The 12550-nt window shown below is 38.6% G+C and overlaps 1 protein-coding gene across 2 annotated transcripts in view; it reads right to left on the bottom strand.

Moving 5' to 3' along the window:
* Positions 1-51: 51 nt before the first annotated feature.
* Positions 52-12550, bottom strand: part of rem2 (RAS (RAD and GEM)-like GTP binding 2) — a 38238-nt gene continuing 25739 nt past the window's right edge. The window contains exons 4-5 of one of the 2 annotated variants that reach the window (XM_017473269.3): positions 11615-11792; positions 52-4028 (exon numbers count right to left, since the gene is read on the bottom strand). In XM_017473269.3, coding sequence (XP_017328758.1) covers positions 3712-4028; positions 11615-11792 — 495 coding nt within the window. In that variant the 3' untranslated portion in view covers positions 52-3711. Of the gene's footprint in view, positions 4029-8000; positions 9192-11614; positions 11793-12550 lie in introns of those variants that run through there. The other variant, XM_017473270.3, reaches the window with a different exon arrangement.

The following is a 12550-nucleotide window of genomic DNA, read 5'->3' as shown; positions in this document are numbered from 1 at the left end:
AGGCGCATAAATAATAAGAATTTATTTCAGACAAAAACAGACACAAGCCAAAAAAGGAGTACAAATTATCTTTATTTTCCCTTTTTGTCCCCCAAAAGACTTTGAGCAACGTTCATCAACAGCGAATAATGCATGACTTGACAATGAAATGACACTGCGATGTTGACTTCAGAGTAACGTTTCCAGAACGTTTTGGTGTTGCATCAGCGTGTGTGGCCAGCCCCCACAACAATGCTCCTCGAGATCAATTCAAGTACGATCATGTAGAAAAAGGGAAGCGTTTAAATGTAAGGACATAAAACAATAGGATGACATGTACTAAATAGTTTGCCAGGGATATTCGGCTAAAATTTGTAAAGGTCTGCTTATGTAAAATTCCTTGCTTAAAACGGGTCTTTAAACATTGTTGTTGTTTTTTTTTTTTTTTTTTCTAAAAACAGATTGCTAATTAGATCATAGAGGGTTTTACTTTCTGAGCTCTAGTTCCATAGCTAGTCTCTGGTTTGCCTTAAGCTATTAAAAATAATTTACATAACATCATGTGATTGGATTAACTGTAAGAGAGGATCTGCTGCAGTTCAGGAGCAAGTTCATGTTTGGAAAACTAGATGATTTTTATTCATATGGTTATCAACTCTGCTACAATATTTTTCCAAGTATTTGATTCGATCCATTGAAATACTTTGTTGTCCACATCCAGACCATCAATTGATGACCCCTGCTCTAAAGTCTCATTTTCACCAAGGAACCCTAAATTAGAAATGAACTGAATGACATTGTGCTGTACTGATGAAAAATGTGGTTGAAGACTACTTCACTGCACTTAAACAGTGTTTTTGTTGCATTAATTCTCATTAACATCCCTTTGTTATTATCCTTTGGGTGATTTCTTTTCCTCCTCCATTTCACATACATTATTAGCGCAAGTGAAATTCATTAGATATTTTTTTCTTTTAAAGCAGTATCAAATGGCTGATAAAGCAGTTTAGGAAAGCAATTTAAATGTTTGCTGCATTTAAATCAGGAATAATATAGCCAACTACACCATCTCTGGCAATTACAGATATTTATTGAGTGTATGTGCATATAGCTAGCTTAGTTTCTTTTTGTCTTGGGGGGTGTAAAGACAAGTTGTTGTGTTTAAGTCGGGGGTTTAGATGCTGTTAAAATAATCCATTGGCGCATCTACTCAAAGATGAAAATCTAGCAACCTGGGAGGCATGAACTGCATGATTTTAATAAACTGAATGGGGCACTAAATAAATACTGACACTGCTTTTGAACTTATGTCAGCGATTCCGAATATGGCCCTTGTGTAGCTAGTTAGCAAGCTAATATGACTTGGTGTGCATTGTTCAGCACTACATTGTGCTTGCAGCCAATTTAAGATATTCTTTGTACTGCAAGTGGCAAGACATGATCAATCGAGTCACAAAAGTGGACATGGGTGTGTTTAAACAGTATTGAAACACAGTGTAAGACTGTGGATAAAGACGTAGGACTTCCATAGTATTGCTTCTTTACTGTATATGTAGTCAAAAAAGACATTATATATATATATATATATATACACACACACACACACACACACACACACACACAAATATACACATACACACACATACATTATATATATATATATATATATATATATATATATGAGCTTGTTGCTCTCTGCACATGGCTATAATCTATGTCTGTGTGGAATGTGGTTCAAGTGCAAGCAATCGTTCAGGCATACATTTAGTTGCAGTCTTGGGGGTAAAGCGAGACTGTGCGTGTAAGTGAGAAAGAGAGAGAGTAAAAAAAAAAGTATTTCTCTCAGAGATTTGTCTGTCTGCCTGTGCTGTTCATTTACTTTTAGTGCAAATAAGTTAGTGGCTAAATTCAACGTGTCAAACTGAAGGACTGAAGTGAAATTATCGCCAAAGTATTTCCACAATCTCATGCGGTAAATCATATATCTCTTTCATCATTCAGCTATCTATTAACATGTCCTTAAAACGAAAGAAATGGTGTCCATGTACTGTATGAGTGAAACGTTCATTTAAGAATATTCAGGAGAAGAGAATCCCAAATATTAAAGGGCTCATAATTCCTACAATTCTACATTCTATAGATGTCTTAATATATACCTAGTCAAAAAGATTGAGATATGTTTATTTATGATGCCCCACATTCTTAAGGGCAGAAAAAATCATTTTTTTAAAGACTGATATTGGGTCTTTTTTTGGGGGGTGGGGGGGTACTACTATATGAAAACTCTACATCTCCATGCACTAATTATAATACTGTCTTACATTTCAAGATTAATTTCAGCATAAAGCTTCTTAAGGAGCTACACTACAACTGCCTGTGTAAGTGTGTGATAAGGAGATATTTTTTCTTTCCTTCTTCGTCTTAAGTATTGATTTATGAAACAACAAAAATGATAAAGTCTTCAGTAAACTTCCTCTGTTCAACTTCTATGTCTGTCATTATATAAGTGTAGCAGCTTGGGAAAACCCTTAACAATTTTTTCCAGACTTTCCTGAACTGTTTTATTTGCACACATCTCAAACAAGACGGAAAGGTACCATATTTGAAAGCCCTCCAAAATTGGAAAGGGAGAACATCGCATTTAAAGCTTTCATTCCAATTCCACTGAAAGACGCCACGCCCATGTACTTATACTGTTATAGCCTAATCTACTGATAGAAAAACACAACACTGCTGCCAAATTTTACAGAACTATAAGTTTACAATCAGAAATCAGTTCTCACTTTGATTATCAGCATCATCCACATCTCTCTCATATTGCCTGAGGTTTAAAAAAGAAAAATCATGAGCTGCATTTGTCAGTTCTGTTGGCTAAAACTAAATCACGTTGTTATTAATGCCTTTTTTATAGGTCATTTAAACATGTTTAAAAACGTTTGTCTGCTGTCATTTGTACAAAGTGTGTAAGTGCTTCTCTGTTTTGATGAGGACACCTGGTAAGGTAAAGCTGTCAAAGTATATTTTCAGCATTTTTGGGTTTCCAGAATTTAGCTACAGCGATAGCCAAAGGGTTTTCCCAGACCGCCACGTGTATGATATACCGTATATACAGTCCATTCTGAAACTACTGGCCAATAGGAAAAGCCAATTCCTATTGTTTTTGCTGTACACTTAAGACTGGGTTTGAGATTAGCGAGTTCAGAATTTCAGCTTTTCTTTCCTGGTATTTATATGTAAATGTATTACATAACATAGAATGAAACATTGAGTGGAAGTGGAAGGTTTTAGACTGGCCAAGTCAATCACCGGACCTTAACCCAACTGAGCAACATTTCACCTCCTGAAAACAAGTCACAGTCTTGATACAGTTATTGCAAGCAAGGGATATGCAACTATATTTTAAGTGTTATTTACTTCAATGTTTTGTTTCTATACTTTTGCTCACCTAAAAATCGGGTGGTCTGATATTCTATGTTTTATGTTGTTTAACACATCTAGATGTAAATACCAGGAAATAAAAGCTCAAATCCTAAACTCCTGTCTCATATCCATCTTTTGATCTCTAACCCAAATGTCTTTGGTGTATAGCGCAATCAAATGAACTGGCCTTTGCATTCTAATAGTTTCAGCGGGGACTGAATGATGCCAAAACAAACAATGTTTTCATGGATTTAACCTGACAAAATTGATTTCTGGTTTCATTTTCTGTCTATAGTTACTAATCTTTCCCTTCTACATCAGGGCACTGAGGTCATGACAGGAGCGAGATTTCTGCCGCAGCATTCGGCAGCCTTTGTGTCGCTCTTGCTCACGGATGCGCTCGCGGCCATGGTGTGAGCGCGGTACCAGGCCTGACAGGAAACGCTTGGCCCTGCTGGTAAGGCTTTGACGACGGCCACCTCCGGGGGATCCCTCGGTCCAGCCAGGTCCCAGGCTGTGGCCCCTGGCAGCCCTCACCGCCGTCTCCAGGAGCTCATTAGTGCCGTGATCCAGAGAGAATGAGAGCTCCAGGTACACGCAGTCGAACATCATGGCGTTGGAGTGGGCTTCTGAGAAAGCACAAGAAAAGCAAGAAATCTGTAAATGTCTATAGCTTCATAAAAAAAACCCCATAATGTTGTTACCTTTTTGTTGTTTAGCATTTTGTTGCGCTACTACTTGGGTCTTACAAGTTTTGATTTGGGGATCTTCACATCTACCTCCCAGCAGGATCCCTCAAACGCTCTCAGGTTTTTATAGGGCATGTCACGGTAGCCCTCTTTACAAGTGAACAATTCACTACTCAAGAAACACCCACCGATCACTTTATTAGGAACACCTGTACACCTGCAAATTCATGCAATTGTAAAATCAGCCAATTTTTGACAGCAGCTTAATGCAAATACAGATCAAGCGCTTCAGCTACATGAAACATCAGAATGAGGAAAAATTGTGATCTCAGTGACCACCAGACCACCTGTGTATTTCAGAAACGGCTGATCTCCTGGGAATTAACAAAAGAGGGTTAGAAAAAACAAAAACAACAAAACACAGCCCGTGAGAAGTGGTTTTGCGGCCGCAAATGCCTTGTTGATGACAGAAGTTAGACGACAATGGCCAGACTGGCTCGAGTGGTCAGGAAGTCAACGGTAACTCAAATAGCTACTAGCAAATAGCAGGTAAAGTCAGAATTTGGCATCAGCGGGATGAATCCATGGACCCACCAGGCTGGTGGAGGTGGTGTAATCGTGTGGGGAATGTTTTTTTGCTCACACTGGGCCCTTTAATAGCAAGCGAGCACCGTTCAAAAGCCACAGACTATCTGAATATTATTGACTACCACATGCCTTCCCTTATGGCCACAGTTTACCCATCTTATAATGACTACTTCCAGCATGCACCATGTCACAAAGCACTCAGTCTCTGGCTTCATGAACATGACAGTAAATCCAGTGCACTTCCATGGCTTCCCCACTGACCAGATCAGAATCCATTACATCACCTTTGGGATGCGGTAGAAGCCTGAAATGGTGAAAAAGCTAGATATTCGATGTGGTAGACATTCACACCGTGATTATGTGATGCACTCATTCCGACATGGAGGAGAATCTCAGAGGAATGTTTCCAACACCTTGTGAACTCCAAAAAAAGCAAAAGAAAGCAAAGGAAAAGCAAAAAGGGGGGTCTTACCCAGTATTGTTATGGTGTTCCTAATAAAGTTGCAGTCCTGAATAAATAAAAACAAGCAGGAAATGCCAGGACTTTTAAAAATTTTTTTATTTCTTCTTATCTTTGCGCACACACTCTGCAAAGGCCATTTAGCTTTGGAAAGATTGTATTTCATAGAACATAATTAGATAGTCTCCCAAATATCACATCCGCAAATCTTTCGTATGAATTTTTAAAAAATTTTTTTTTTTTATTAAATAGCACACGTGGTTTGGGTAAGGGGGGAGGGGGAGAGAGAGAGAGCGAGAGAGAGAGAGAGAGAGAGAGAGAGAGAGAGAGAATGCTTTGATGAATATTAAGTTTGACAATCCCTTTGCTTAAGGCTTGTACTTTTTCCATCCCTAGTCCTCAGTACCTCACCAGACAGGCCACAATTTTCATTTCAATTTTATTTGTATAGCACTTTTAATAATTGCACATTGTCACAAAGCAGATTTGCAGAAATCTCAATGTAGATTTAGATCTTTAATGAGCAAGCCAGTGGTGATAGTGGTGAGGAAAAACTCCCTGAGATGACAGGTGGAAATAATCTTGACAGGAACCAGACTCAAAATGGAAACCATCCTTCTGAAGAGCGAAATTCAACAACTGTATACTTTTAAGGCAAACAGTACTAAGAATAATGAGGACACGAGTCTTTTTGATTATAAGTACGATTCTACTAGTGAAATTACTCACAATTTTTTTCAGACTTCTTCAGATCTTAGCAAAACTGAACCTACTGATATATAGAGAAAAAAACCCTGGATGCTGAAGTAGCTTCTGTTGTAAGTTACATCAGCATGTCCACCACTTTTGGTGATATAAGAATCAATCGAAAGTCAATGCGAATTTATGGGTCTACCCTGATAAAATAGGCTGTAATTCAGGGAGAGCATCGATTTCTGCAGGAGTGATTTCTGACAGAGACCAATTTCTAATGCCTACTATCACACCATAAAGCCAAACAAACATAAACTAATATGAGAACTGTTAATCATAAGCAAGCAGTTTTGCAACTTTTGAGACACACACTCCATATTAGAAAACTGTAATAACCTAACCTAATAGATCAACAGAGCTCCCAGAACAGGTTTACAAAAATGACAAGACCAAATGACAAAGTTTAAAGCCTGGTTTATGTTTTGTCAGAAGTGCTTCTAAGAAATGAAAGCTCATGTTGTAATAAAATGACAGCACAGTTGGTGATGTTTAATCTGAGGACAATTATACAGAATCGTATTATCAATCATAAACACTTCTGTGGCAGCTTAATTTGAGGCGTTTAAATTTTACACGGAGCTCTATTAAAGCGTAACCTCATTTACGATGTAGTTATTACTCCAAGGCACTAAACACTGATTTTGTAAGAAACAGCTGTACTGTACTGATCTGATTTGAAAGGGGGGAAAAAATAATATAATAAAAAATTATTGTTCCATTTTCTACATTCATCCTTCATTCATCTTCAGTAAACACATTGTCCTGGTCAGGTTCATGGTGTATCTGAGCTTATACAGCACTAAAAGTAGCAGTAAACTGTAAACTCATCCAGCTAGCAGTTAAAACCCATTATTATTATTATTATTATTATTATCATTATTATTAATATAATACCACATTGCTGTTGAAAGTGAAAACAGGAACTAACTTGTCTCTCAGACATTCACAACATTTAATCTAACTATACGCTGTTCAAATGTGCAATGTTTTATAAATTAATTAAATGAAACATTGCAATCTTTGGTAAATCACGGTGGTATAAGTAGAACACTGTGCGGGGGGGGGGGGGGGGGGGTGTCTTATCACAATATCATTGAAAATGAATTTTTAAAAAAAAACAGACTGAAAGAACTTACTTTTCTTCTTCCCATGATCTGCAGGAAATTTGGATCATGCAACTTCCTGTCGAATATGTGACACTGTATTACATAGGAGTGAATGTGTTCAGGTAACAGGATTGAGTGAATGAACGGAAATTGCCTTTTCTCCCCCATGGCCTATAATGGACGACATGTGGAAAAGGATGATTCAAGCATGAGATTAAATGGAGTATGAATTATGTAAAGTGTGGTTATAGTGGGTTGGGGCAGGCAAAAACTGCTATTTTTATAGGTTTTATTTTAGGTTATGCATATACATGCATACACATATTTGTAAATGTAATATGCGAAAGAATGAGTAAAATGGCTGAGGGAAGAGAAGTTTCACAAAGAAATCAGCACTTGACTCAGCTGCTGAGAGACACAAGTGGACAGAAGGAACTGGTTGAGAGAGCGAGAGAGAGAGAGAGAGAGAGAGAGAGAGAGGAGAGAGAGAGAGAGAGAGAGAGAGAGAGAGAGAGAGAGAGAGAGAGAGAATAAAACTGACAGACTGGGACCATTTAAAATATCATTTTAAAGGGTGCTGCTATAAAATTGTGATATTCTCATAAACCAACTGGCACCAAATTGGAGGGGGGGGGTAGGAGGGGGGTTGATATAGCTGAAATGAAGACACCATGTGGCACACTGAGTAAAGATGAGCTCATATTCCTCCAACATAGCTGAGAAGCAATGAATCTTTTGTATGAATCTTATTCTAATTCACGACCGCATATCACAGTCTGGAACCAGATATACGGTCAAAGTTTGATTAAAGAAAAAAGAAAGATGGATTCTAAAAATATCCATGTTGGATATGTGTGCTGAGCACAGTGATATGAAAATACCGCCCCTCCCTCCTTCAGCAATCCCCATCTCCTTTGTCTTTTCTCTCTCTTTCTCGTTCTTTCCTTCAGTGTTGTGCAAACGTAAAGAAATTTCAGTGTTTCAGAGTTTTGGGAACTTGACCCTTGATAGTAGAGGGGAAGAAAACACCAAAATAGCATTATCATTAAAAAAAATTGATGATACATCCCTGTCTTGTGTTCGTCCAATGAAACGCTCTCTACTCCCGCCACAGGGTTTGTATTTGGCTATGTACAGTATGTCAGGTCCATAAATATTTTGACAAAATGTATTATTATTTTAGCTGTCTAACACAGTTTATTGAACAGATGACTGTGAAAATCAAAATGCAGACCTTCAGCTTTAATTTTAGGGTATTTAAATCCAAATCAGGTGAAGACTGTCAGAATTAGAGCAATTTTTTTTTATATATATATATACACGGTTCTTACAGCTGAGGAGTTGTTTGCATCTTGTGGTATGGCCTCTATATTTCTGCTCTCTAAGTCTTCTTAGACGGTGGATTGTGATACCTTCACCCCTGCCCTGTGGCGGGTGTTGGTGATGTCACTGACTGTTGTTTCTGGTTTTGTTCTTCACAGCTCTCACAATGTTTCTGTCATCAGCTGTTGTTGTTTTCCTAGGCCGACCCATTCGGTGTCTGTTGCTCAGTACATTACAGGTTTCTGTCTTTTTTAGGACATTCCAAAATGTTATATTGGCTATGCCCAATGTTTGTGCAATGCCTCTGATTGATTTTGCCCCTTTTCTCAGCTTCAAAATGGCTTACTTCTATCCCATAGACAGCTCACTGATCTTCATGTTGACTTATCCTTTTTTATCAACAAATGCAGTTCTTCACAGGTGAAACTGAAGGCTAAAACCAAGAGTAGATGTTCAGAGCTATTTATTGTTAAAACAATCAGTCTAACAGAACACATATGGGTAGCAAGAAACCTATGTTAGTCACATGTTCCAATATTTTTGCTCACCTACAAAATGGGTGGTCATTTCACACGTCTACATATAAGTACCGGGAAATAAAAGCTGAAATTCTAAACTCTCTTCTCATATACATCTTTTGTTCTCAAACCCAAACATCTTCAGTCTGCAGCAAAAAAATAAATAAAAAATGTGCCTTTCTGTTCCAATAGTTTTCAGGAGGGGGCTGTATATCGGGAACACCGAAAGGAAATGGAACTGGAGGACAACGGAAAACAACTGTGGTGGATGACAGAAGAATTCTTTCCCTGGTGAAGAAGAACCCCTTCACATCAGTTGGCCAGATCAGGAACACTCTCGAGGAGGAAGGCGTACCTGTGTCAAAGTCAACAATCAAGAGAAGACTTCACCAGAATAAATACAGAGGGTTCACCACAAGATGTAAACCAATGCTAAGACTCAAAAACCGGAAGAGTTATTGGGATTAAAGTCAAAAACTTATTCAAAATGCCAAAAAACCCATACAGCTGTGGAACAACCTCCTATGGACAGATGAGACAAAGATCGACGTACCAGAATGATGAGAAGAGAAGAATATGAAGAGGGTATGGAACTGCTCATGATCAGAAGCACACCACCTCATCTTATGGCGTGGACATGTTTTGAGTTTAACTCCTATTTTCCAGCAACGCTATATTAAAGAGGGAATTAGCTGATCACCTCGACCTTTTACTTATTATATACTTGAATATTTAATAGACTGCAGCGCTTGCTACATCTTCCAAACACACCTACAAACAGACTGTAGACAGGACGCAAACCTATTGATCTTCCTACAGTGTTTAGTTTCAACCCAGTCACTTCTAAAACACTGGTGTCTTCAGAAGACCTTGAGCTGGGTATACAGCGTCAAAATAGGACAGCGGTTTCTGTTCTCAGTCCCAGGGGATTTGTGTACCTCATCCAGGCCAATTATCGAGCCCTTCCTGAATGGAATCAGGTGTGTTCAAACATCAAACGGTTCACAGCTCCCTTAGGACTCTCCCTTGCACACTCAGTGGATTGGAACGCCAGAACTATCCTTTAGATAATGTGGCGTATTGCAGAAATCACATTACCGTGCCACATGAGGCTTTAAAAGCATTCCAGGCAGATGCTCATAGTGTGTGTAAGCACTGGTCCAGAACTATTTAAAGGAGAACTGCACTCTGAAAATGTGTTGGTTGGTGCTAAATTTTTGTTATTCCTGTGATATCACATAAGGGCATGGGGCCCCGTTTATCAAGCTGAATATGAACGGATTTATGCGTAAATTGATCATACGGTTGTTTATACAAAAAAATTTGGTATCCATGAAAATACCATATATCAGGAAAAAAACGTTTGTATCCTACTCGTGCTCCTGAGTGTGTGTAAATCTCCACATATGAAGACGACCCAACGTAAACCTCGACTTGATTGACTCCAATTTGCATGGATTACTGCACTTTTAAATCTGGAATGTACTATCAGGGTTAAACTGCTTCTTTTATCATGTTTACAGCGTTTAGTAGACACCCCCTTATCCAGAGTGACTTATTGAAGTGCTTTGGAGTTTCTATCAAAAACAAATCTTCATGTTAGTTCACTGGGTCAGGGACTACAAGTACCGTCAAGGTGATTTTGTGAAAACCAGCCATTTTATATTATTGGCATTAATTAACGAGCATAAAAATAAAGAAAGCTAACCAACACAAACACATACATAAAGACAAACTGTTTAATCATGGAAAAAGGCATGGCGCCGGTCAGCCTGCACATAGCCATGAGCCGGAAACAAATGCGTGAGCTGACAGAAGTTTTAGCACGTAATTATTAATATTATAAAAATTCTGTTATTTAAAAAAAAATTCATAGGCATAGTAGTGAGTCAAAATTTCCACCTCTGCCACTTCTTCAGTTTTGTCACTAAATTCAAATGAGCTGTGCTGGGAATGCTTTTCTAAAACTTTTTGTAAATAAAATAAGTTAATAAATAAAAAATACAAATTTTTGTTTGGTTTGGATTACGCAAAAACGTTTACACACAGCTTTACTAAAAGAATGATCAATGAGGCCCACTGGTAGCACAGATATGATGCAGTTTAATACGAGAAAACTATTTAAAACAGAAGAGGCAACAAACAAGTTTTACAGTTAGCGCTTAAAAACAAACAGAGCGAGAGCTCATTTTCATTTACACTAACTTCGTATTAATGAGAAATCCAAGTTGGTGCAAACGTTGGACTCGACATGGCTATATTACTGTTATGGCAGAGACTTGACTCAGCTACCTAGCTGCAGATTGTCGAACTGCACTGTGGGTAACGTACAAAAAAAGTGAAAATAGAATGAAGAAAATGCCAAATGAAAGAAGAAGAATCTCATTACTAAATAAATCTGCCAAAACAAGTAGTCACCATTACTGCACAATAAGCACCTACGGCTCATTTTAGTCCCCCCCGTACTCTATTGTAGCTGTGACTGAACTGCACAGAGAGTAACAGATTGACTGCCCAATACAGTGAAAGCAAGACTGAATGAATAAGGGCATTATTAGATTTAACCTACTGTGGACCCTCTGCCTCACAAGTCCCAATGAAGGAGTCCCAAAAAATGACACCCGGCACTCATCAAAGCTAGTATTGTAAAAAATAAATCACCTTTCTGACCAATCAGATTCGAGAGTTTAAGAGCGCTGTGGTCTACACTATTATTACTAATGAACTAGGTGCCTTACTGGAGCTGTTCAATAATTAAAATGGCGCCTTGGTCTTTACCCTCTGTGCTGATCTCACGGGAGCGCACTAGGTCGCTCTTGTTGCCCACGAGGATGATGGGAGTGTTGGGGTGGCTCTCCCTCAGGAGCAAGCGCAGCTGAGACACACGGTGGAAACTATGGCGGTCCGTCAACGAGAACACCAGTATGCACACCTCACACTGTAGCATGGAGAGCTCCTGTCAATCAATCACACAAACACACAGAAGCTAGGGTTAGTGAAGAATACAACGTTTCTGAATCAAGTGCAAATGGAACATCTCCCACTATAATTATGAGCCGAAGTGAAACGTTTTCTTTTCCTGAACCAACATATGTGGATCACGATCCATGCCTTTTCTTTCTTTTTTCTTTCACATTGGTTTTTAAGACTAATTTAAGAATAAATTCCATTGATGTTAATTATGTAGTGTTTTCTTTAAAATGTTAATTTTTTTTTTGTTTTGTTTTTTACAGAATTGTCTCTTTATCCTCCTATCAAGTAGTCATATAATTTTTAAAGATAGTAGAAAGATAATTTTTAATAAAATTCAACATCAATGAAATCTTTTTTTATTTTAGGAAACCAATTTAATGTGACGCATATCGTGTCGATAAATTGGTCTTCCAGTATTGTGATATGATCCATCCATCCATCTGTTTTCTGTACCGCTTATCCTACGGGGTCGCGCTGAACCTGGAGCCTATCCCAGGGAGCATTGGACACAAGGCGGGGTACACCCTGGACGGGGTTCCAATCCATCGCAGGTCACAATCACATACACGTTCACACACTATGAACACTTTGGACATGCCAATCAGCCTACCATGCATGTCTTTGGACTGGGGGAGGAAACCGGAGGAAACCCCCACAGCACGGGGAGAACATGCAAACACAGCACACACAGAGCAGCAGCGGGAGTCGAACCCCCAACCTTGGGGACTGAAATCGTATCGT

This window comes from Ictalurus punctatus, chromosome 7 (genome assembly GCF_001660625.3).
Source record: "Ictalurus punctatus breed USDA103 chromosome 7, Coco_2.0, whole genome shotgun sequence".
Classification (NCBI taxonomy): Eukaryota; Metazoa; Chordata; class Actinopteri; order Siluriformes; family Ictaluridae; genus Ictalurus; species Ictalurus punctatus.
The sequence above is the reverse complement of the archived record's forward strand: the minus strand, read 5'-3'. Positions and strand labels throughout refer to the sequence as shown.